The sequence below is a fragment of the Lytechinus variegatus genome, chromosome 4, assembly GCF_018143015.1.
Source record: "Lytechinus variegatus isolate NC3 chromosome 4, Lvar_3.0, whole genome shotgun sequence".
Lineage (NCBI taxonomy): Eukaryota > Metazoa > Echinodermata > Echinoidea > Temnopleuroida > Toxopneustidae > Lytechinus > Lytechinus variegatus.
The window spans coordinates 39,570,485-39,597,513 of record NC_054743.1 but is presented as its reverse complement, the minus strand read 5'-3'; the positions used below and the strand labels follow the sequence as shown (position 1 = coordinate 39,597,513).

At 37.3% G+C, this 27,029-nt stretch overlaps 2 protein-coding genes across 2 annotated transcripts; one reads left to right on the top strand and one right to left on the bottom strand.

Annotated features, from left to right (window-relative positions):
• Positions 1-4,773: 4,773 nt before the first annotated feature.
• LOC121412690 (elongation of very long chain fatty acids protein 6-like) lies at positions 4,774-7,046 on the top strand. Its single transcript, XM_041605466.1, has one exon. It carries the CDS (start codon positions 5,134-5,136, stop codon positions 5,854-5,856), a length of 723 nt encoding a protein of 240 aa, XP_041461400.1. The 5' UTR covers positions 4,774-5,133; the 3' UTR covers positions 5,857-7,046.
• Positions 7,047-20,066: 13,020 nt separating this feature from the next.
• LOC121412689 lies at positions 20,067-23,340 on the bottom strand. Its single transcript, XM_041605465.1, has 2 exons — positions 22,933-23,340; positions 20,067-20,752 (listed from the first exon to the last, which is right to left on the bottom strand). Exons 1-2 carry the CDS (start codon positions 23,211-23,213, stop codon positions 20,113-20,115), a joined length of 921 nt encoding a protein of 306 aa, XP_041461399.1. The 5' UTR covers positions 23,214-23,340; the 3' UTR covers positions 20,067-20,112.
• Positions 23,341-27,029: the final 3,689 nt, after the last annotated feature.

Genomic DNA, 27,029 nt, shown 5'->3' with positions numbered 1-27,029 from the left:
TGTCTTTTTTTACAATTAATGGCACATACTGATTGGGATCCTCCATCATCATCATTGATCATCATCAATCGACAATATTATTATCCTTTTATTTCCTTCTTCTTACCAATGTTGCTGTTCTCCAGCTTCTCCAACGACCCCATCATCCATTATATACAAAACCAAATTATATGTTAGACCTGGCATGCCTGGCCTGAACATATCATTTTATTTTTATCAATAATACCATCCTTTTTTGATGGTGTATTTATTATCTTTGTTGTTGTGATCTCCTTGAAATGTTATAATCATCATTTTCTTTATGACTGGCGGTTTACGAGTGGAGACTGTTCAGAGTCAAGTCAAGCCAGCTAAGCTAACTCAACTGTTACTATTAACCAGGGTGACCAGACGTCCCGTATTTCCCGGGATCGTCCTGTATTTTGCTTCTTTGTTCCGGCGTCCCGACAACCCCTTCCCGGGACGCCTATTTGTCCCGTATTTCAGAATAATGAACAAAATATGTAAAGAAAGGTGAGAATTTTCATCAAATAACCAACAGATGATGAAGCAGAGGCAACAAAATTTATAACTGTAAACTTTTGCAAGTTCTGCGGTGATTTTCTTGCTACCATTATTAATTGCAACGCCTTTATTTTCTTCGATCTACACACAAACACGCAGGCATGTAGGATCGGAGCAGATTGTCAATGGTGCAAACAATCTCACATGATAAGCAGTTTTCCACCAAAATAATCACACAATAGGCGGGAATTTTTTTTACATGTTATGAATTCTCAGATTACTTGTTTGGTGAATGTAGTCGGAGGAGCAATTTATTGAGTATTCAGCTTTCGTTTTGAGTCTTGTTGCGATCGGTGCAAACTGTAATAGGATGAGAGATGCTTGTGAGTGATGCCGCGATGTTTCATCTGAATTTTAAAGTTTTACAATGCTTCACTTTTGAAATTTTATCATTTCTAAAACATTTTAGTTTTCTCGCAATTTTTTAAATATGTTAAAATAAACCCTAAATATCATTAAGATTTTTGTTAGATGGTTGGGTTTTTTTCTGTTTGCTTGAAGTTTAAACTTTTTTCCTCTTTCTTTCTTTCTATCTATCGTTCTTTCTTTCTTCCTTTCATTTTTCTTCCTTTTCTATCCTTCTTTTTTCATCCTTAATTCTATCATTCCCGCTTGCCTTTGTTTGAACCATCTTTATTTCCATTCTTTTCAAGCTTTCTTTCCTGATCCTTTCTCTGTTCATTTTTCTTTCTTTTCTCTTCTATTTCTCTTTTTATTTCCTTCATTCTTTCTTTCCTTAAACTTTTCTTTGCTTCGTTCTCCATTCCTCTCCTTTTTTCTTTTCGTTCTTTCTCTCTTTCCTTTATTTTATTTTTGTTCGTTCTCTCATCCCTTCATTCTTTCCTCCCTCTCTTTCATTCTTTATTTTCCTTTTTCCCCTTCTAATTATTTTCCCTTAATCTTTCCCCCTCCTACTAGTTCATTCTTCTTTTGTTTCTTTCTTTCAAAGAATGAAGGAAACATTTTTCCTTCATTCTTTCTCCTTTTTTCTTACGCTCTTTTTTCCCCTTTCTATCCTTTATTTTCTTCTTTCACAGGTACGTTCATTTATCTTACCTTGCTTTTTTTTTTAAATTAATTTCAAAGATTGACAGAAAGCTTTATTTTCTTGTACTCGTCCTTTATGATCCTTTTCTTTTACTTTTCCTTCATTTTCTTTACTTTACCCCCTTCATTTTTGCTTTCTTTCCTTTTTCACCTTTATTTCGTTCTCCCTTCCTTTTCTTTAATATAGGCCCTAGGCCCTAAAAGCCCATACATCTATATTTTTACCAGTCTTACATTTTGTAGCCATTTTTGTTGATACTTTTTAAGACCTGGCACGGTCGACCCGGCTGTCGATTGTCCCGTATTTCATTTTCTGAAATCTGGTCACCCTGCTATTAACAGTATTGTGGTTAATAATTAGGCCTAATGTTTACTGAGTGACGAACATTAGACTTGTACCGTACATCAATGCCTACAAATGGGACCGAGGCCAGACACTCATTCAATGAACAAGGTTATGATGCCGTATATTGATGATTCGAGATCGATAACGTGAACATTCAGACAATATCACCTCACCACAATATTACAATCGTGCATTATATTATACCTAAGCTTTCGTTAAAGGTAAACTTTTAGTTTTGTTTAACTAAGGAGAATATTAACAGGACATTACCTCCAATTACCAGTACAGAAGCAGGACCTTTTCTTTCTGAACTTTCCTTCTATAATGGCATCGCTGAGGGAGACATTGATCATGCATGAATTTGTGAGTGAGTCTCAGAAAAAAAAGCATCGAGAATAAGGCCTATCAACGCTATTCATTCATTCATTCAAAAACGTTAAAACATTATTGTCTCTTCTTTCATCTGGTGCAAGTCTCATGATATTGAAATACCTGTATGTACCCATTACACGAATCTAAGCAATTGAAAAATCCGCCCGTTTCCTGACTTCTTTTCCAAGCTTGATACTTTTGGATCGCCCGTTCAAAAAAAAAAAAAACTCTTTATGCGTTTTTGTGTCAGACTCCTATTTTTTTTTTATTTAAATGGGCAGAGAAAAAATTGTCTCAAAAAAGAAGAGAAAGAGAAAGCAGGGGAGGTACACATGCGAGCGTGACCAAATATTCCAAACACCCCCTATTTTCCTCTGTGTGCAAAATAACCCCTTATATTTTCACGGGCTTAATTTATTTACACACTTTGGCCCCTAAACAAGCTGTCGCCAGGATATGACCCTGGGGAAAAAAACATACCCTAAACACGTTTGTCTATAGTCTTTAAAAACAAGCTTTGAAAAAGAAATACCTTAAATTCGTTTGACCCAGCGATTGACCATTGACCAGGGGTGGTATTCTGAAAACTAGCTGTCTTAAATTTTCTTGTAACTTTATAATATAAGTCAGCAATATAACAGCTCGCTAAAATTCTCTTAAATTGGTATTCTGAAAATAGTCTTATCTATTTGATCAAAATGGGGCGTAAAGTGAAAAAGTTATGACTTTTAGAAACTTCGCTTACTTTCCAGAAAATAGTAATAATAGGGCCTATGTACACAAATAATCAATTAGAGATTTGATTTGATCATCATGCGCACCCAATATCCAATTTGTTTTTATTGTATGTTAATTACACAATATTTCAATATTTACACGGTATTTACAGATTTGATAGTAAGTACCCTGATTGAGTTACAAAATATTTTAAGTCAGTGGCAATCCCAAATGTTCATGGGGGAATAATTTTGTTTTAAAACTTCAATGAGGAGGAATTCCAAATATTTCATATTCCATGTCATGAAATATAAAAGAATGATGACTAAGATGTTAATGTAACTCTTATATAAAATTTAGCGGAATTTTTAAAATGTAATAATTTCCTTATTTTGGCCCTACATGCAATTTTGATGAAATTTAAGCGTATAGCTTGGTTGATTTTTTTTTATCATTTCGTTTAAGTAACCCTCTTGTTTGGGTGGACTTTTCCTTTTGATAAGATTTATGCTAACGTGAACAGCATATTAGAGAGTTTAGCACTGCGGTATAGAACGAATCAATATTATTAACACAGTTAAATGTATTGAAAATGCCCGTCAAATGACAATGCAGCTGGGCCCCGTCTTACAAAGAGTTACGATTTATCTGATCAACCTCAATTATATGGAAATCCATCAGTGTCATAGTTATTTTCTTTAAGAAATTTGCACAAAAATGAATGTCCTTTGAAAACAGAGAGAAGCATAGGCCTACTGAATTGTCAAGAAAACAGTGAATGTATGAATATACATCATATAAGAGCGATCCTGCTGAAATAGTTTATGGTGTATCGCAGGGATCAGTCGGAGGCCCGACCCTTTTCTCATTGAACTTGGGTGATCTTAAACAGATTTGAAGATGCCATTGTTTTAAATATCATTGTTATGCAGACGATATCCAACTGTACACATCATTCCTACCTAACCAGACCAATGCCATTGATACTGAAAAATATCTTGAGGCTTGTGTTCATGTTATCAATAGGTGGGTGAGTGGCAATTCTTTAAAATTAAATGAAGATAAGTCTGAGCTGCTGTTTATTGGCTCTAAATCTGCACTAGATAAGACTTCCCTCTTAGAGAATAGGTAATGCTATTAATGTTATGCCATCCAAATCATGCAGGAATCTTGGGGTTTTGTTTGACTCAACAATGTCTATGTCTGCTTAGATCCCTGCCGTGTGTAAATCAGTCAGGTATCAATAATTAATTCAGGCATCATTCGCAAGTATTTAACCCGCTCCGCGACAGAAAAGATAGTACATGCTCTGATATCATCTCGACTTGATTTTGGCAATTCTCTTTTGTTTCAGCTTCAACAATCCCAACTTTCACGCTTACAACAATTACAGAAATCTGCCACCCGTATTGTTACCCTTATCTGAAGCTCTACTCACAAAACTCCAGTTCTGTCCTCACTGCATTGGTTACCCATCGAGTACCGTATTGTATTTAAAAAATAATTTTTAAAAAAGAACGAGAAAGAGAGAGGGGGCAGAGCAGAGATAAAAAGCGATAAAAAAGGAGAGAAAGAAAGATTGCGCATTAGACAAAAGAACCGACCTCCATCACTGCTGAAAAGCCGAACTTCTGAATCCGCTCACCCCATACATGCAAACAAAACATGGTTCGATCATTCGTGAAAAGCGCTTTTGAGGATAATGACAATTTGCATGATTTGAAAACCAAGTTCCATTCATTGATTCCAAACAACAAATATTATACTCGTTTGGGCAAACAACGATCACGGTACTTATTGACCATGCACGCTTCATATTCAATATACGTCGTACACCAGCTAATACAGTCTGCAAGTCATTTCGATACCAGGGGGTGCCATATCATCATCTGATTTTCAAATTCATGTTCATATAAATTAAGCCTGGAATTTTGTGTAAACACATACTGTATTATAGCAATTGGATATTCCTGCATTCTGTTAATTTGAAACTATAACTGAGTGATGATAATGTCAGTCGACACAATGGTGCTGAGGAATTTATATTTCAATGGAGGATCATCGTTCGATACCCATTACCATGGGCAATGGCTTCGACAGCATTGGTGGGTTTCAATCTTCATCTCCTTGACGTACATATTCATCATTTTCGGGGAAAGCGGTTGATGTCCGGCCGGACACCTTTCGATCTCCGCAGTCCCCTCGTTGCTTGGTCGGGCAGCTTTGCTCTCTTTAGTTTCGCTGGTGCGGTGGTGATGGTCAGAGACTTTGCGCGCTGCGTCGTCGAAGACGGGTGGCGCGCAACCATGTGCGACGCCAATTTCTTCAACGGGAACGTGGGCCTGTGGGTTTGGCTATTCGCACTCAGCAAGGTTCTCGAACTCGGTGACACGATCTTTATCATCCTTCGCAAGCAAAAACTCATATTCATCCATTGGTATCACCACGTTACAACTCTAATCTACACATTCTATTTATACGCCGACTGTATGTCTGTTGGACGCTATTTCGGCACTTTGAACTTCGTTGTACATTTTGTGATGTACTCCTATTACGCCCTGAGCGCTGCCAAAATCATCAACAAGCCTCGTCAAATCAAGATCTCAGTTACAGTCTTTCAGCTTGTCCAGTTTGTCATCTCAATCGGCGTGTCTCTCTACGCGGCATTTGAACTTTCGGCGGGAAGGCACTGTGACATAAACTGGCTAAATATTTTCTGGACTATGGTCCTGTATGTAAGCTTTTTGTATTACTTCCTTAAATTCTTTTACGATGCGTATGTCAAACGGCCTGAGAAGCAAAAGATATAGCGAAAATCTATCCCTATGTATCAGTTTACCTTGGTGTTTTGTTTGTGATGTAAATAAGCACTAAAAAATAATTTGAAATTATATTGCTTTCTACCTCTTGGACAAACATCAACCGAACAAAGTTAAGTTTATACTAACGAAAGTCATGTTTTTTCTCATTTTCATATAAGCTATAATTTCTTTAGATTAACCGAACTTAACGTTTTGACCCCTATTATAAATCATATTATATATTATTGTATTGTCATTAAATGTAATTGTTCTCTATGAGAAAATATCGCGTAGGGCTATTAATCATTTCACCAAAGGTCATATTTTAGGACGACCCGTCGTCACAAATCACACTTTGGAGGGTTTTAATATAAGCGAATGCACGCGTGTCTTTGTAAGTCTTTGAACACTGCAAAAACGCCGGTGTTAAAGGGGTGTTAATTCAACACCAGCCTGGTATCTACATCGATCCGATTTCGGAGAGGTGTTGAAACAACACCGATTTGCGTTAGGCTAACACCAATTTGACATTCAAGCAACTCCAATATCGATTTGATTCTTAACTCTTGTTGTTTCAAGATTTTATTGATTCCAGGCTAGTATACCCGCGTTTTTTTGCCGTGTAGAAACTTTGTTAATGGTAGGGTCCTTGAAATCCTTGATTCTGAATGACTGTTGAGCATTGTTACCATGGTAGTTACCATTTGATTGCAAAGTTCCTATAATATGGTAATAACTTTTTAGAGCCACATGACATTGTAGCTCTGTGGTAAAGCGCCCACTTCATGAACGGTAGGTCGTGGGTTCGATCCCCGGCCGAGCCATACCAAAGACTTTAAAAATTTGACCTTCTTAATTCTTGTCTGGCGCTCGACGTACGACAATGAAGAAGGGTAATAATAACATAATTATTGTTATCCAAGGCCCGCTATACAGCTTACATCTGAGAGTGGCTAACCAGGGTAAATAAGAGTTATTATTTTATTGTTATTATTTTATGCAACGGGGCCCAACAATAACGAATAAGCCTACCAGCATCATGTACACGCAAAAAAGGTCCTAGTTTACATACACTATTTCATGCAACAGGCAGAGCGCTCCTTGAGGGGTCCAAAGTCAACAGTCTAAATGTCAAGTCCACCCATAGCCCCATTAAAGTAATTTGAATCAATAGCGAAAAATAAAACAACCATAATGCTGAAAATTGGGTAAGAATTATAAGAAAAATATGAAAGTAATGATAGTAATAATAAAAGCTATTTTTATATAGCGCTTTTCCCAATGGCCTAAAGCGCTTTACAGCATATTATTACCCCGTCATCGGATCCTTGCATGCCCGCATACAATATATGCAACTTCTCCACTCCCTGGGGAGCATTCCAACAAAAGTTCCGAGATTTTCGCATCCTACCGGTGCCGGGTACCCATTTAGCACCTGGGTCGAGAGTGACAATGTGAGGCGAGAGTCAGAGCCACTACACAACGGCTCTTCCACACAAATTGACATGCTGAATTTTCAAATAACAATGAACAGCTGGAAAGTCTTTGATGTACCGATATGTAAAGCAGTTTCTGTCCGGAGTCCAGGGTGAAACTCCTTTGATTCACCAATGTCCAACAAAGAAGTCATGGTTGCTCTTTGCCACGAAGAGCAATTGGCAAAACATCGTTCTATGTACAGCAAAAACTGTGATGTTAACCAGTGTACATAGAGGACCACGCCAGTCATTTTACACCGGTGTTAAATTGGTGGTGTTAGTTTTACACCTAAAGGTGTTATTACAACACCTTTGTTACATTTACACTCTTTAGTGTTATGTTCAATCTCGGGTGTTATTTTAACACCTCATGGTGTGGTCCTCTGTTAACACCAATTGTTGTCAGTTTTAATACCACAGTTTTTACAGTGTATTCTTGAAAGCGTTTTGCATCGGGGTGTGAAAACACTCTAGTGTCACGGTTACACAGGCGAAATCAACTCCTGGGGAGCGTTTCATGAAAGTACTTGTCGGACGTTTTATCCGACAAGTCCTGTTTTATCCGACAGTTACCATAAGAACAGTGACTCTCGGCCAATCAAATTTAAGGAAAGATGTCAGATCTCACAACTTGTCGGATGAAAATGTTGATGAAACGCTCCCCTGGGCCCGTTGCATAAAAGTTACATTTGCCACCCAGTGGTAACTACCGACCGTGGTAACGATGATCAACAGCCAATTAGAATCAAGGATTCCATGATAGTTAGCATTGGATAGCGAAGTAATCATAATGGTATCTTTTATGCAACGGGCAACTGACCTTTAAGTCATTTTCTATGGCATCATCGGAGGCATCGAGTCTGTTTCACCCGTGTGGCTGTATGAATGAATGTATAAAGGTGAGAGAGAAAAATTGCCTTTATTACTGACGCACACCATTCTATAAATATATTTTATGATGTTTACCCGTCTGCATCAATAAAATTAATTCGCAAGTACGCGAACGAACTTTGAACGAGTAATAGTATTTCTTTTCTTGAAAAAAGTCACATGCAGTAGGGTAAGGTAAAGCGCATAAACTTAATGAATAATTGAGCAGAAACACGAGCTTATAGCGGGAGGAAAATATAACTCTTGAATTATTTATGTCGGTTGTCATTTTTATTTGACCAATTCTGTCGGGTCATCTAAAGAGAAAATGGGAAGGAGAGAAAGAAAGAAAGAAAGAAAGAAAGAAAGAAGGAAGGAAAGAGGGAAGGAAGAAAGAAAGAAAGAAAGAAAGAAAGAAAGGAAGGAAGAAAGGAAGGATGGGCAAAAACATGTCAAAAGGAGAGGGGAAAAGATGGAGAGATTGAGAGAGGCAGATCGAGGGGAGGAGGGCAGAGCGGAGATAATTCATTCTTAAATTTTAAATACGTCAAAGTGAGGGTCGGGTCATCTAAAGAGAAAATGGGAAGGAGAGAAAGAAAGAGAGAAAGAAAGAGGGAAGAAAGAAAGAAAGAAAGGAAGGATGGGCAAAAAACAGATGTCAAAAGGAGAGAGGAAAAGATGGGAAATTGAGAGAGGCAGATCGAGGGGAGGAGGGCAGAGCAGAGATAATTCATTCTTAAATTTTAAATACGTCAAAGTGAGGGTCGGGTCATCTATAGAGAAAATGGGAAGGAGAGAAAGAAAGAAAGAAAGAAAGAAAGGAAGGATGGGCAAAAAACAGATGTCAAAAGGAGAGGGGAAAAGATGGAGAGATTGAGAGAGGCAGATCGAGGGGAGAGGGGCAGAGCAGAGACATTTCATTCTTAAATACGTCAAAGTGAGGAAATGGAGAGAAAGAAAGATTGCGTAATCGAAAATTGAATCGGCCTTCTGCTGAAAAGCCGCACTCCTGAATCCGCTCACCCCATATACGCCTGTACATGCAGACAAAACATGGTTCGATCATTCGAGTAAAACGCTTTTGAGGACAATGACATGATTCGAAAACCGAGTTCCATTCAATGAATCCAAACAACAAATATTTTACTCGTTTTGGGCAAACAATAACCACGTTCCTTGTTTACCCCCATGCACGCTCCATGTTCAGACCAAGGAGATATCACTGATATCTCCTTGTTCAGACCTATACGTCATACATCAGCTCATAGTCTTCCAGTCATTTCGATGCCAGAGGCATAGCTGATCATCCGACTGGCATATAACCCCCAGGAATTAGTACTGGTCATTGGATGTTACCAAATAATATACCGCATATAGCAATCGGATATTTCCGCATTTTTTTTAATTATACCTGGATGATACTGTGATAACTTGAATTTAAACAATGGTGCTGAGGAATTTATATCTCAATGGAGGATCATCGTTCGACACTCATTACCATGGGCAATGGCTTCGACAGCATTGGTGGGTTTCAATCTTCATCTCCTTGACGTACATATTCATCATTTTCGGAGGAAAGCGGTTGATGTCCGACCGGAAACCTTTCGATCTCCGCCGCCCCCTCGTTGCTTGGTCGGGCAGCTTTGCACTCTTCAGTTTCGCTGGTGCGGTGGTGCTAGTCAGAGACTTTGCGCGCTGCGTCGTCGAAGACGGATGGCGCGCAACCATGTGCGACGCCAATTTCTTCAACGGGAACGTGGGCCTGTGGTTTTGGCTGTTCACTCTCAGTAAGGTTCTCGAACTCGGTGACACGATCTTTATCGTCCTTCGCAAGCAGAAACTCATATTCATCCATTGGTATCACCACGTTACAACTCTCGTCTACACGTGTTATTTACACGCCGACTTTATGTCTGTTGGACGCTATTTTGCCACTTTGAACTTCGTTGTCCATTTTGTGATGTACTCCTATTACGCCCTGAGCGCTGCCAAAATCATCAACAAGCCTCGTCAAATCAAAATCTCAATTACAGTCATCCAGCTCGTCCAATTTGTCATCTCAATCGGCGTGTCTCTTTACGCGGCACTTGAACTTTCGGCGGGAAGGCACTGTGACATAAACTGGCTAAATATTTTCTGGACTATGGTCCTGTATGTAAGCTTTTTGTATTACTTCCTTAAATTCTTTTACGATGCATACGTCAAACGGCCTGAGAAGCAAAAGATATAACGAAAATATATGCCACTATTGTATCAGTAAAGTGCTTTCTTTGTGATGTAAATAAGCACTGAAATCATTTGAAATATATTGTTTTCTACCGCTTTGACATGCATCAACCAAACAAAATCTAAGTTTATATTAACGAAAGCCATGATGATTTTCATTTTAATATAAGCTATTATCTCTTCATTCTAACCGATAAATTTTTGAAGCCCAATAGAAGCGACGGGCATTTCCCTGCCATTCATAATAAGCATTTTACCAAAGGTAGCTGTTCTTTTATGAGTAGCGGGTAGCATCTCACCAAAGAACATAATCTAGGATGACCTGTCGTAGTCACTTATCAGTCACACATTGAAACTGCCATTACTAAAAATGCACCCGACCTAGCTGCATTCCAGAAACAGCTGAGCAAAAACCTACTACAGTAATTAAAGAAGTATATAGCGGCAGCGATTGCATGAATGGCCTGCACGTCTATAGCCTATTTGAGGCGTTCAAGTGCAGTACTACAAGAAAGTGTTTCAATATACGACTACGTGTACCTTTGAGCGTCTTAGGAATATATTATAGTTATATCTACTATATTAATAATGATAAAGCAGCTGACAAATATATTGCAATATTTCGACATAACTACATTGGTCATCTAATTATTTATCATAAAGTTTTGCGGAAGGTCGTCTATAAAAGACGCGACCGTGTATTAATTTTTTCCCCAAAACTCACCAAAAATCACTTTACATCCTACAAGGGCTTGTCTCCCAAAGTAGGTAGGATTTAAAGGCGTCTTGTCTCCGGGAAAGATCGAGACTTCACTGGCGTTGATGTTCACATCAACGGAACAGACCAAGGAGATATATCTCATTAGACAGACGTATCCCCATACTCCGGTACGGGTGTAGGATTGTAGCTGTGATTTTCCTCATTTCTTTTCTCTGTAATCTCCATCCTAGGTTCACTTGCATACTAGTAGGCCTATATGTCTAACATATTTTGAGCAAAAGCCCTGGTTTTAATCTTTGAGACACACCTACTCGACTTTAAATATCATACCTTAAGAATAAAACATAATAATAAAAATAAATAGAAAAAAAAGAAGAGAAAAAGAATGAGAAAGAAATATTTGAATTTTACTTTATAGATTTTTTTCAAAGAAAACAACGTGAATAATACAATATTTATGATAGCGAAAATAGTCAAATTGACTGGTTGCCAAATAAAAAAAAGAACCCCACCCCGACCTTTCAGTGTTGCATTCTAACTAACGAATCTTAAACAGATTCAGAAGTTCATAAATCGTAGTGCTGTTACTTTAAAGTATATGCTAAGGAAAAGGATAGATGTTTAGTTGCCTATGAAGACTGTCAATTAAATCTTTTAAGATTTTTATTGTTATTAATTGTTGGCATTATTGGAATTTACAGTGTATGCCTACCAGATTTTCAATAATTTAATTATCCTCATGCATCGTGTATTTAATTACCCTCATGACAATAATCGTGTATATTTTTATATATATATTTATTGAATATATAAATTTCTGAATTTTATAGGAATGCCTACATCAGTTTACATTTCTGAACAATATGCAGAAAGTCAATATTATATTCTCGAGTAGGAAGATAAGTTAACATCGAGATAATAAAAACCGCTTTTATTTCATGGAGGATTTGTTGAGTTAATTATATACTAACACTGTATGAGCTCATTTTACCGCAATTTAAACATAAAGAGGAACCACCCTCTTAAGTACTTGTTTGGATCTCATCATATATATATAACCGACGTGTGTTAATTATTGATTATAGCATGAGTGGTAGGTCCATGATTATAGAGACTCGATGTAATCAAATTTGGTTTCAATTTGGGTCCGGTAACATAAAAGATAGTACTACTGGCTACAAAATTAATGATTTCGGCTTGTGTGCAGCCGTAGACTTGCAGGTATGCTTATTAGTTGTCAGTTAATCTGTTACAATATAATATTGATATGAGGCTATCACAATGCACTGATTTCATTATGTTCAAGTTGAAATAGAAAACAGGAACCTAAAGTATAAAGGCTTTGACGTCCCAATGAATCCAATGATTCATTTACAACTAATTGTAGCCTTCATATAGTTTACCACATTGTAACACTTGGTTGCATAATTGATTGTATATTTCATTTTTTATACAGGGCCATGATTTGATTATGTTCAGATGGGCCTCAATAAAATCAGAAGGAAATACAGTTTTTATATTCTATTCCAAGGGACATGATTACGACGACGACTCCATATGGTGTTTAAATTAATGATCGTAAATTCAAGAGAAGGAAGGAAATTTTTTAAGATATATAAAACTTAGTTGTGGACACTTTGCAACAATTATTAATAGATAAGAATAATTCCTTTGTGATTTTGCTGACACCCCCCCCCCCCTTCCCGCAACTCTCATGTCCAAAGTCCACGTTTTAAAGGTATTGTTTAACTTTGTGAGCAGCCGATTTAAAAAATTCTCAAACGAAGATGAAACATGTGTACAAGTGCATGTATTAGAACTAATAAACCCTGAAAACAACCATTATTGAGAATGAAAAGCTAAAACTACAAGGCAAACCCCGATTTTGTAAATAGGCGTCTTATAGACGCCTAAATAGTACACATAAGTGTATGGGATGAAATTAAGATGGTGTTTCCGGTCACTTTATATTTCAATTTTTGAAGCACTGAATAATTATTTTTGAACGCAATTTTTTCTGGGCTTCATTTTTGTAACATATCACAGACACAAGTGACAAGTGTGACCTTCTAGCTCAGATTTTTTAAAAGTCAAACCAATGTTGACCAATCACTTTAAAACTACCATCAGGGGCCCATATAGCACAAAGGTAAGATCGCTACATGAAATGGCCTATCAAGTTCATCGTTGCATGTGAATTTTGCTCGGTAGACTGACTGGGAACCAATCAGAATCATTCTTTAAAATTAGCAATTATGATTTTTTTTACCCCCCCCCACAAACACACTTTCATACCAATTCCGCACCCCTATCCGTCTACACACTGTTATGTTGAGATTTACGCTTTGTTGGGGGCTGTTCTACATTATTCAATTTCGTGGTGTTTAATTATGAAGTACATAAATTTATAATTTAATTTCGTGGTATTTAATTATGAAGTGTGTTTAATTATGATGTATATTATCGGCATTATAATGGCAATGTCAACAATTAAGGACTAACATTTTTCTTTTCAAAGCTACACTGTGATTCTTTCTGTTTTGTTTTCAATTTATTTTCGATTTATTTTAATTCGGCTATTTTGTGATCCGCCCATGGTAATTATATGTCTTTGAATAATAGAACAAAAATAAAGGAAGCGAAAAAAAAACTGAAATTCATTTTTTTTTATTTGGAGTATCACATTCTTTCGATAGATCATGGTGCATTGTAGAACTCAAGATATTGTTCCAGTTGTACACAGCAAAAACTGTGGTGTTAACCGGTGTACATAGAGGACCACACCAGACACAGTTATTTTACACCGGTGTTAAATTGGTGGTGTTAGTTTTACACCTATAGGTGTTATTACAACACATATGGTTGTTACATTTACACTCTTTGGTGTTATGTTCAATCTCTATGGTTTGATTTTAACACCTCAGGATGTGGTCCTCTATTAACACCAATTGGTGTCAATTTTAACACCACAGTTTTTACAGTGTATGTATGCAATGTTGTCTCTTGTGCTTTTATCGTTCTGTATAGTATACATTATACACCTGATATACATGATTATCCCCAACATAATCCAAGGAATTTGCGTATATTCATAACCCCATTGTGATATTTCATTTACACCCAGAATAAAAACATACATGGACATGGTAAAGCAATATCTAAAAATAGCATTATAAAGGGCAAAAGACAATACAATAAAAAAGATAGCAATTAAAGACAAGTAATAGCACAATAAATAAAAGCAACTATTGAATGCAGTTACCAGAAAAGGCCTATGTATCAGGGCTAATCCCCTATATGAAATTCAAATATATTTATATTATATACACAAAAAAGGTATACACAAATTTAAAACAAAAAAATCCCAATAATTTTCATTACTAGTTTAAATATACCGAATATAAAAACAATACAATTTTGAAAAAAAAATATGCACAGATAATCCAGTGATGACTGAAATTACGTGCCTGAGTATCACTCTACGCCCCCCCCCCCAAACTTTGTGATTTTTGTGCAGCAAATGCTTCATAAGGTATTTGTTATTTATATTTTAGTATATGAGAATTATATTAAAATTGGGATTAAAGTATATGACATTTTGAAGTAATATAAACAGGATCTGACATATCATACCTCGTCAACATTTTCTCCTCATGCCTGTTGTAAACACCCAGATTTTCTTCTTCTTTTTTTCATTCAATGGCAATATGTCAGTAAATGAGTCAAGAGCCGGGTGTGATACCTTTTAAAGGACAAGTTCACCCCAACAAAAACTTGATTTTAATAAAAAGAGAAAAATTCAACGAGCATAACACTGAAAAATTAATCAAAATCGGATGTAAAATAAGAAAGTTATGACATTTTAAAGTTTCACTTCATTTCACAAAATAGTTATATGCACATCTCGGTCGGTATACAAATGAGGGAACTGATGACATCACTCACTCACTATTTCTTTTGTATTTTATTATATGAAATATGAAATATTTTGATTTTCTCGTCATTGTCATGTGAAATGAAGTTTCATTCCTCCCTGAACATGTGGAATTCCATCATTTTAACATTTTGTGCTTCAGGCAAATAGGTCCTAATCATCAAATTCGTAAAAATTGAAATATTGTATAATTCGAACAATAAAAAACAAAAGAAATAGTGAGTGAGTGACATCATCAACTCTCTCATTTGGATGTAACTGGCTCGTTCATATAACTATTTTGTTAAAAATAAGCGAAACTTTGAAAGGTCATGCATGCATAACTTTAATATTTCGCATTCGATCTTGATGAAATTTTCAGCATTGTGCTTGTCTGATTTTTCTCTATTGATTCAAATCAACATTTTTCTGAGGTGGACTTGACCTTTAAAGCTCGGTTTAAAGAGGAAGTTCACCAAAAAGAAAAGTTTGTTGTAAAAATAGCTGACGAAAAAAGATGAAAAATGTTGGTGAAGGTTTGAGGAAAATCCATTGAAGGGGAATTAAACCTTTGACATAAGTAGGCTTGTGTCGAAACAGAAAATTCAAAGAGTAAGAACAAGAATGTTTGAGAAAAATCGGAAAAAATTATAAGCATTTGAATATTGCAATCACTAATGCTGCTCGCATTATGACGTCACAATTCAAATAATTAAGATTCTAATAACATTTTTATTCTTTGATGGAATTTTCTCAAACCTTCGGCAATATTGTTTTTTTTTATTTTCTTTGCTACTTTTACAATAAACGTTTTGTCAGGGTGAATTTCCCCCTTTAACTATTCGCGTAGTCTGCGCACAAAAGTTATTAGAGGAAGTAAAACATGCAAAACCAGAGACGTGAGAATTGTAACTCGACATCTGATTTTTTCCTACCTCGTTTCCTTGATTTACCAACAAATTTCCTCGATTTGCTACTAATACGCTCCATTCGTTTTTAATCCACCGTTAGTAAGCCCAGGGAACTATAGTTTGTAAAACGGGGTAAAGAGCTAAAAGTCTAGAAAAAAAGAGTTGTGAAAAAATATACACCATGTCAAATTAGGGGCACCGGACAATTCTGTTAAACAGGGGTGATTATTTCGTTCACCACTGTCGATAATGAAAAAAAGTACAGCGTACCATTGTGGAGTATGCTGGTTATCATTGACAGATGGCGCAATTCTAGAGTCGCAGATTGCTGTGATTGGAGTAACTCTAACCAGCCTGGGGTCCATGCTCTAACCATGCTCCCAACATAGAGGTAACCTTTTTGAGATCAGGGGATCGTTTTAAAAAGACTTGATGGTGACTTAATTCAGTTTAAGCTAATTTGTAGCTTAATCAAAAGTTTACTGGCAGTACTTTACCTGGGGATTTAAGCTCGTAATAAAAAAAAATCACAGGCAGTGTTTTATACCTGGGGGATTTAAGTTCGTAGTAAAAAAAATCACAGGCAGTGTTTCATACCCAGGGATTTAAGTTCGTAGATGACTGTATCCAAGGGGCGGCCAAACAGGGGGGGGGCAGGGGGTCACTCCCCCCCCCCCCCCCCCAAAAAAAAAAATAAAATGAAAATAATAAATTAATGATAATAATAGTAATAAAATAGATTAAAATCCCAGTAGGAAAAAATGACCTTTTTTAAAATCAAATACTTTTTTGTAGTAGAACAATACATTTAGGCTAGAAGATCATAAAATATTTGGCTCACATCAATTATTGTTAAGTAAGGTACTCATTCTGTTCTAGGTTACAAAAATGCTTAGAATGTCCATTTTTCAGGTTGGAATATCACAAATTTTCAGCTCGCGCTTCGCGCTCGCATTATTTGATCGGTAAGATAAGTATCCTATTCATCAATCACTAAATACAGTCCTTATCATGTTCCTTTCCTGGTCAGTACATAAAAAAATTCAGCTCGCGTCATTTCTTGAGTTATATTCACGTCTTTTTCATGATAAAAAATGCTCCGAATGTTAAATTGTCATGTCTAATTACATGAAATGTCCAAAAGTTTGAGCTAGCGATCAGCTCTCGCAACAACTCGCTAGGGTGCCCTTTAAACAGTAATTAGCGCCATAATTGACCTATTAAGCTTTGATTTTTTCCCCAAACCGCTCGCTCTCGGAAAAAACCCTAAATGTATAGGCCTATCATATCAATCAGAAATCGCTTAGGCTTTACTCAACTTGATTAATACAAAACACACAACTACTTCACGCAGATGATTATCTCATGGTGAAAAAATGCGTTTGCACCAAGATTCCATTTTGACATATAAGTGCCGCTTTTTTTGCCCCCCTAACCGAAAATAGGCCTACACTGTAAAAACTGTAGTGTTTAAACTGACACCAATTGGTGTTAATAGAGGACCACACCCTGAGGTGTTAAAATTACACCCTAGAGATTGAACATAACACCAAAGAGTGTAAATGTAACAACCAAAGGTGTTGTAATAACACCTATGGGTGTAAAACTAACACCACCAATTTAACACCGGTGTAAAATAACTGGTGTGGTCCTTTATGTACACCGGTTAACACCACAGTTTTTGCTGTGTACGTTCCGCTGCCCTTGATCGATCCTAAGTTTGAGATGTCGTTGCGCCACATTGTTCATTAGTTTCCATCTGTTCAGAACATAAAATACGCTTTGAACAGTCATTACGCTGCATAATTGTAATCTCTGAAAATTAAAAAGTAGTACTGTAAAAGTGGAAATATTCGCGGTGTGGAAATTTTCGCGCATTTCGCGGCAAGATCGGCGAGCGCGAATTTAAAAACACGCGAATTTATGAGCGTCAAGTTTCGAAACGCGGTTCAATTGCGTGTATCGTTATGGCAAAGAGATTGCATAATCTGGTCTAAAGAGGGCGGCATTTACGCAAGCAAGCTTGAGCTCCAATATCGTGTGCATCGCGAGAATTTCTAAAAAGCAATGCGATCATTTTTTTAACAGTCGCAGATCGGTATTTAATTATGATTTTGGTTGCAATATAAATTGCTTTTGCTGTTTGATTGGTGAGTGTTTAGATCTGTTTAGTTTTTAAGAAGACGTTGGGTCGATCGCCTGTGTTTGTTGATTGATCCCATGCACTTTGAATAGCCGTAATCCCCCGATCCTTACCCGGTGCTCGGCCGTCCGTACAAGGCCAGCAGCTAGCATCGCCTCCTTTTGCCTTTCCCAATGTCCGCCCCTCGAAGAAAAGTTGCGCTAAATGTCACAAAAGCTCATAATTAGATCAAAACAATGCTGAATTATGCCGCCCTAGAGCTAAAATTATGATCAGAAAATACAATTTCGTTGCTGATATTTTAATTAAAACCATTCAAAGATGGCAAGAAGGAAGTTACTTTGTGACTATGGAGTGTGCAGCGCGAATTTAAAAACCCGCGAATATGTTGTGAAGCCGCCAAGCGCGAAAAATTAATCCCGCGAAAATAACAGCGTTTACAGTATACAAATTACACTATACGCCACCGGGCATGGTGGCTCAGTGGTAGAGCGCGCCGCCTCATGAACGGTTTCGTTCCCTGGTCGAGTCATACCAAATACTTTTAAAATTGGAACCTTCTGCATAAAGTCTTGCTAGGCGTTCATCATTTATATTGGAGAAAGGTTATAATAACATAATAGCGAGTGTTCGCACTGCGACGCAGGACGAATTCAAGAACAAGGCAAATTATTAGAATGCCCGTCAAATGACAATGAACATCCAAGTTGTCTATGTCGTGAATTGTGAACCGAAACAGCAGTTTAGTCCTACGTTTCGGATCTGATGAAAACTGCAAACATGTCGTCTGTCCATGCAGAATCCAGGGTGAAACTGCTGTTTGAATCACCAATTTTCGACAAAGACTTCTTGGTTGCTCATTGTCATGAAGGGTAATTGACAATACATTTTCTATGTTCTTGAAAGCGTCCTGCGCCAGGGTGCGAAAACGCCCTATTATGTTATGCAGGGACGCTAGTTTATGAAGAGCATGATGAAGTTAAAGTCCACCCCAGAAGCATATTAATTCGATAGAGAAAAACAAAACAAGAATAATACTGATTTTTTTATCAAAATCGAATGTAAAATAAAAAAGTTACGACATTTAAAAGTTTCGCTTTTTTCACAAAATAGTTATATGCACAACTCACTTACATGCAATTGAGAGAGTCGCGATTGTGTCAATCCCTCACTATTCCTTTCGTATTTTGTTTGAATTACACAGTATTTCATTTTTTTTGAGATTTGACAATAAGGACCAACTTGAACGAACCATAATGTTAAAACAATGGTAATTCAACATGTTTAGAGAGGAATAAAACTTTGTTTCACAGGACAACGGGGGTAGAATGTTTCATATTTCATGGAATAAAATACAAAAGAAATAGTGAGTGGATGACAATCAGTTCCCTCATTTCGCATATCGACCAGGATGTGCATATAACTGTTTTGTGAAATTAAGCGAAACTTTAAAATGTCATAACTTTCTTATTCTACATCCGATTTTGATCAAATTTCCAGTGTTAAGCTTGTTAGAATTTTTTCTCTATATTCAGAATAACTTTTTCTTGGGGTGGACTTGTCCCGAAACTGTGGCTATATACCCTGAGTAAATAAAATAATAGTTAGTAGTAGTAGTAGTAGTAGTAGTAGTAGTAGTAGTAGTATAAGTAGTAGTAGTAGTATTCGGTGAGATAAACTTCGAGGTAACAAAATGTATTATCCCTATCAGGGATGATGTAAAGGCTACGTGTCTTGTTCTTCTTCATACGGACTTATTAAAGAGAGATTTCACTGCATTTGTAATCTTTTTAAAGATTGGTTTACATCTAATAATTTTACCATATTGGTCAACAGGTGAAATGACTATTCATAGTTATGATACTGATCATCATGATGGTGATGATCATGACGCTGGTGATGAAGAGAAGGAGGACGATAATGATGATGATGACGACGACGACTTGGATATTGATGATTATGGAGAAGATGATGATGATGATGACGATGATGCAAAACAAAATTTACAAAACACATAGTTTGCTCTGAAACATTTCCTCATAGAATGGCATCGAATGATCAACACATTTGATGACATCATCAGGCAACCTATCACGTGGTACAGATCCAAGTCCATCTGGCACGAAACGCGTGCTTGTAAAAGCTCTCTCATAATACATAAACATCTCCTTGAAGACGTTTTTACCCGCTGTGACAAAATTGTTTGGGATTTCACTCGTCGGTTTTAACTGAAGAAGTTTATCGCAGTAGGGGAATCCGACGGCGGTGCAGAATGCCCGGATTGTCGGTCCTGGTCGGGTTAGGATATCGGATGCATCGAGAACAATCGGGTTCGGATCGATGTTCTCTTTTACGTACTTCCAAAGCCGATGCTGGTTTTCGTACCATTTCATTGGTTGATTATCGATCGGGTCATCTCGGATCAAATCGAAGTCGGCTTCGGAGGATATCATGCCGACCTCGGCATACTTCGACCCGGCTATCTTCCTAGCCGAAGTGTAAACCCGAGTCGGATCCCGGATGAGGAATGTGTATTTGTATCCTCCGGGAAGGCATTGGGGATCGATTGGATTTGATGCCATCTCCTTGAGTAGAATGTAGTCACCGTTGGCATTTTCCAGATCTTCCTTGATGGTATGATATCTAGAGAGAGTTAAAAAAAAAAGATTGCGAATTAATCAAGAACCCGTAGCGTATAACAATCCATTCTTAAATGTCCACAGATAGTCCCAGTAACGATAAACTTAAAGGGAAAAAAGGAGAGCAGTGACATCCTCGTGACCAAATGAGCCTTGCTATTAAAGGCCTATATGTTCGGACAGAGTGTTGACTGTTTAGACAAGGATTGTTCAAGAACTTTCTTCACGTATGTAGATTTCAAATTTCTGGGGTGCATATTTTTTTTATTCTACGTATCAAATTTTTCTTTCCTACACGGAGGCATAGTAACATAAAGTTTATAAACTCAACATTTTTATTCCATGATGTCTAACATATTCCCATGTCTGCATCCATCTGCTTGGCTCTCAATTTGGCGATCTTCAAACCCAAGGGCCTCTACAAACTAGGGGTGGCGCTTTTTTTTTTCTCGTATCCAAGCGAGTCCAGAAATCTGTTTTGGAAGTTTTGAATCAGAGTACAAATCTTGGACTTATATTCTTGCCTCAAGTTTTAATAAAAAAATACCTTTAAAGCATTCCATTAAATTGTTTAAGGCGAGACCCAAACCTGCGTCAATAGTCTTGACTGCATGTGAACTTACATAAGCGCATCATCTAACCGATCACACCACACCAGTCAAGCTGAACGATGCGTCAAAAATTATGCTATATACTGTAGCCATATTCATGAGGCTTAGTCTGACTAAATAAACCCTATTTACGTCACCATTCGCAGAGACTTAATTTGGTCTCGCTTGGCTATATCATTTAAAAAGGGTACCACTGGGGCACGCGAAGCGGGTGAGACAAGGCAACTTAGTCGTAACCTCATATTTATTTGTCGTTGAATAAAAACTATACAGTTACACGACCAATTTTTTTTCTTCCCATTTCCCCCATGCTCTACTAAATCATGGGGGCGTTCGTCCCTTTCATCTCCATGGTGCCGCCCGTTCTTCACGAGGGATAAACTCAAAGGTATTTTTATTTTTTCATCGAGTTTCAAGTTTATCTATTTCATTCGCCATAAAAGCATGAGTACATAAAAACGAAAATTAATCAAACACAATTAAAAGTAACAGGACAAGAAAATACAACACTGCATTATGTAAACGGTTTTATATTACGGGAATTGAGACGGCAAACCGCCTTTGTACTTAATACATCAGTTAAAGCAAATACACTATATACATTACAGAACTTAAAAGAGACGGTATACCCATGCAGTGTTTTTTTTTTTTGTGTGTGTGTGTGTGTGTGCTTTGCTTTCTTTGTATTGAATCCGAGTCGCATTAAATATCCTCCGGTCACGATATTTTTGTTGTAAGATTTTACAAACAAAAATGAAATGTTCGCTAAAATGAATGTTAAGCCATTTGTACATCTCTACCAAATCCATTATGGCATGCTGCAACGTAAGTGAATGTAGTTCCTCTTCGTTCATCAATATGATATTGATCTCGGTCCCTTAAATGGGGGATTCCCCTCACCCCCCTTTGAGCTACATATATATGTGTGTGTTTGTTGCAGGGGGGGGGGTTGGGGGGCAAGATTAAGTAAAGGTGTGATTGTTTTTCCCCAGGTTGATAATTTGAGTCGTTTAAATAGTTGCACGACCAGACCTCCGAGTAGATTTGATTGTCTTCATTCACATATCTTTCTTGTTCACCCCCCTTACCAGGCGGTTACCCCCGGCCTGCCTCCCTTATCACTGTCCGTGAATATACTCCTCGTGTAGGCCTATACATTTCAATCAGTTTTTTGAGTGGTATTCAGAAAGAGATTCCACCGTTGATTTGTTGTAGCAGGCGAAGAGATTTTTTTTAAATGAGGGGGTTGTAGTACTTGATAATTATGGTAAACGATTTTGACTTCAAAAAGAAATTCCATCGAGTAAAGCGTGAGAGAAAATAATAATCCTAAAATAGACAATGAATAATTCTTGTACATTTAGCAATTGATTTTGATGCATTCTCTTCTAAGAAAAAAAAGAGGGAAGAGAAAACTAAAAACTATCATTCGAGGAAATTCGATACAGATTATGTTTTATGTACATGTGTGAGCCTAACCAAACAATTTTTTTCGTCAAAACCTTCGACGGTCTCCGTTCCACCTAACAAAAAGACAGTGTCGTCCGTCAATTCTGGAGAAAATTGTACTCACGACATCCATCTCGACGACATTCGGTAGCCGACATTTTTCTCCCATATGTCGTTAGCCTCTTCGTAGACGGCCTCGTTGCCGACGATGTCGAGGGGAAGCTGACGACCCGTCGACGTGGAATAGTAACCTCTCAGTAGCGCAGCATAGGAATAGATCTCCAGATAGACGTCCATTCCGTCAATAGCGCTCAGACATTTGGTCAATACAGTTGAGGTTGATCGAGGGACGCACCATAGTCCAACACGAATTGGTCGATGAATCGGTGGTCGATCTTGGGCCATATCGGTTGGTCAAGTCGACCGATGTTATGAGAACTATATGTTGTGATGTCGGCTAAAATTATTAACGCGTTCAGTTCAACCCAATGCTTTTATGAAAATAGATTGCGTTGCAAGCAGAAAGAATGTTTACATGCCTAAATGTTTGGTAAGTATTTGTGGAGGGAATGACAGAGAGGTGTGATTCACAAGCAAGCAGTTTTGTCAGCAAGACTTCAATGGCAAAATATTACTCTCAGCCAATCAAAAGTTAGGTTTTCAGTCGCAAATATAACCACTACAAGAGAAAATTTAAAAATTGTTGTATGAAATGCTCTCCGGGGTGTGTGTATCCTGTATTTGTATCCTCAACCTTGACTTTATTATCCTTGTCCCTTAATGATAATAATAATCATCATCTGGTTTTCACCAAAAAAGGTCAACCTGACTAAGCAGAAATAGTATTTGGTTTGACTCTATACAATGCGTCTAAAATTTGTAGCGTATTATAAGAGTATTGTTTTTAGCTGTGTGAGAAAAGAGGATATAATACTAAGAGGGATTCGTTTGACAAATGAAAATGGGGCTGTACAACTCTGTGGTTCGGTAATTTCTGTTCTGTCGCTTCTGTGAATCGGGGGTTTGGGCATTAACCTAACTCCCAAGTCGCAGGACCCCCAAAATAACGAATTTAAGGAAATGAAAGGGAACAGGGTAATGACATTATTTACTGGACACAATATAAAAAAAACAGTCACAGTGTAAATTTGCCTATATTTTTGCTCACTCACGAGCAATGTTAAAAGAATAGCACTCTATTCTTTTAACAATATATACAGTACATTCCACACACACAATAATACGGATGTATATAGGCCTACATTGAAAGTATTATAAATGTTACCCTGCATAATGACAAATGATCCACTATATGGTGTTGGTGATGGTGATGCATGACCTTGTTAATACTGCTTAAACTTAATTTGAGTTCTGAAAACACATGGGGGCAAAACATATCCCTGGGGAACTCCCCATTATACTACTAAATGGCGTATGCCATTTAAGATATCCAACTACCAATTATTTTCTATTTTCCCCATGGAAGATTATAAAAGTATCTATTTCAATTTCGTGTGAAAGCGACATAGTGGAGCGGTTTTGACTCTCGCCTTGTAATCAGAGGGTCGTGTGTTCGAAACCCACCATGGCCTATCATCCTTTGGCAATGCGTCAATCCACAATTTGCCACTCTCCACCCAGGCGTTAAATGGGTACCCGCGGTAGGATGTGAAGGCCTATGTAGTATGCCTAGCAATTGAGTCTTGTAACTCCTGTTGGAATGCTCCCCAGGGAGACAAGAAAAGGGTTAGAGAGGCGAGCAAATAGAACGGGAATGAATTACTTATTATAATGCAACCTCCATCTAAGAATTTTCGTCAGATTGTGACAGTCAGTCGAAGAACTACATTTCTTGCAAGGAATGGTTGACCCATTGACAACGTTCATCTAGGTATAGAACTAACTTTTAAAAATCAAATAAACGTAATAAACATAAATCATGTTTTCCCTTGGATGGTATCGCCTACTTAGAAGTGGCTTATCTGAAAAACCTCTCCAATGGGGCAAAAATGTTCGGATAAATTAAATAAAATTAAAACTAAGAAGAAGTAATCGCCAATTAAACATACACTTTCCTGTCAAAATTCTGACAGGCAAAGATATCCGAACAATCATACTTTGAAAGCACATTTCCGCAAAAAATCTGACGATCCCCCCCCCCCCACAAAAAAAATTCATCATCATTTTCGTAAGCACGTTCCACGTGCAAAAAATTCTGACAGCAAAAAGAAAAAGTTAATCAATATATTATTGATCAATGCTGCTGTTCACGTGAGTTGAACCAGCGTCCCCCAAAACATCCGGATTAAGAAGCTTATTTCCGACACTCCTATCACCTTCACAGTTACACCATCAGTGAACTTTTTGAACAGAATGTTTGTTATTTTACGTTGTCTATAACCCAATTTACCAGGGCCCTGCATGGGAACGATTTTTTAAGAGAGGGCGCTGGTTTGAAAAAAAAGGAAATTGACAAGCAAAAAAAAAAGCTTTCGCTCCAAAATGAAGGTTTATTTAACCAGATTTCTACACTTGGCATACCAATCTAATTTCGAGGGGGTGTTGCCTATGGTGTAATAACAGACGCCCCCCCCCCCCGCTTCCAAGGGCCATCAAAATTGACACAAGATTTGTAGAACGGGTATTTATCGAGACGCTGGCACTTATTATAGGCAGGTGTTGCTTTTCGATTTATTTTTCATGGTAAGAACCATATACCGGCGACTTACACCAACTGACCAACATGGTTATGCCGAGGCAGGGAGGCGGATATCCTCGGACGCCAGTAGGCCGATATATATATATATATATATATATATATATATATGTATATATATATATATATATATATATATATGTATATATATATATATATATATAACCCAATTTACCAGGGCCCTGCATGCGAACGATATATATATATATATATATATATATATATATATATATATATATATATATATATATATATATATATATATATATATATATATATATATATATATATATACATATATATATAAATAGGCCTAAGACTTCTGACCCTATATCAAAAAGTATAAATGATATACTTTTTTGCCCGTCTTTTGTTTCCATGTTTAGATACAATTGAAAACAACCAACCCAATTCCTGTTTCACTATCTGATGAATAAAACATGAGTCAATTGTCATTATAATAGTACTCCCTACTGTTATTCTCTATTCGAACTTTTTTTCGAAGCCGGGGCGGCACAGGGGAAATTAAAAGGGGAAAAATGGCTCAAAGATGCTTTTGTTATGTAATAAATATAAAAAGTAAATATCATCGTAGGAGGGGCCGATCCAGGATTTTGTAAATGATGGGCCAATATGGGGACCTAAAAACTTCCTTTTTTGTCTTGCCATTCTCTCTTTTTAGTGTATGACATGTAATGGCGTCATTGTTTCCAAAAATATATGTATATATATTTGGAAATAATGACGCCATTATCCGTGTCATACACAAAAAGAGAGAATGGCAAGACAAAAAAGGAAGTGGTATACCACGCAAAAAGGGGTAAAAGAAATAAACACCGATCAAGTGGGCAACTATACACCACCAGGTTCATCCAGCGCAGTACAACGGGGTTCCCTGCCCCTGGATCTTCTGGTATTGACAAATCATCTTCTTCTTCTTCTGGTTATTTAGGGCCTATTATTCTACCTCCCGGTGGCCTACGAACCTCCAGCCGCGGCGCGCCGCTCGGGCGCGCCCCTTGGTCCTTTATCGTCACCCTTATAGTCTAGAAAATATCATACAATGATTTTGATTTCTCAAAAAAAAAATCAGGCGAAAGCTCAAATATATGAATATAGTGAACAAAATGGAAGTTTTGGGGACCACATTACACGAAATCCAATTGAAGGGGCATTGCAAGACATTTGTGTTTCAAACGATTGGATGGTTCTTGCACAACGCAAAAAAACGATGTTGATTTAACACCAGCCCGGTATCTGTATATATCGGTCAACACCAGAAAAGTATTGAAAGAACACCAGTTAAGAATGAAACCGATATTGGTTTAACACTAATTGGTGTTGCTTAAATACCAAATTGGCGTTAGCCTAATGCCAAATTGGCGTTAGTCTAACGCCAAACCGGTGTTGTTTCAACACCTTTCTGGTGTGGACCGCATAGATACCAGACTGCTGTTAAATTAACACCGGTGTTTTAACATTATGATATAGCCCACAGTCACAGC

Excerpts from the sequence above, each read along its gene's own strand:
- LOC121412690 (XM_041605466.1), top strand. The coding sequence starts at position 5,134 with ATGGCTTCGACAGCATTGGTGGGTTTCAATCTTCATCTCCTTGACGTA.
- LOC121412689 (XM_041605465.1), bottom strand. The coding sequence starts at position 23,213 with ATGGCCCAAGATCGACCACCGATTCATCGACCAATTCGTGTTGGACTA. Across the intron at positions 20,753-22,932 it reads ATGTCGTCGAGATGGATGTC|ATATCATACCATCAAGGAAG; the intron begins GTGAGTACAATT and ends AACTCTCTCTAG.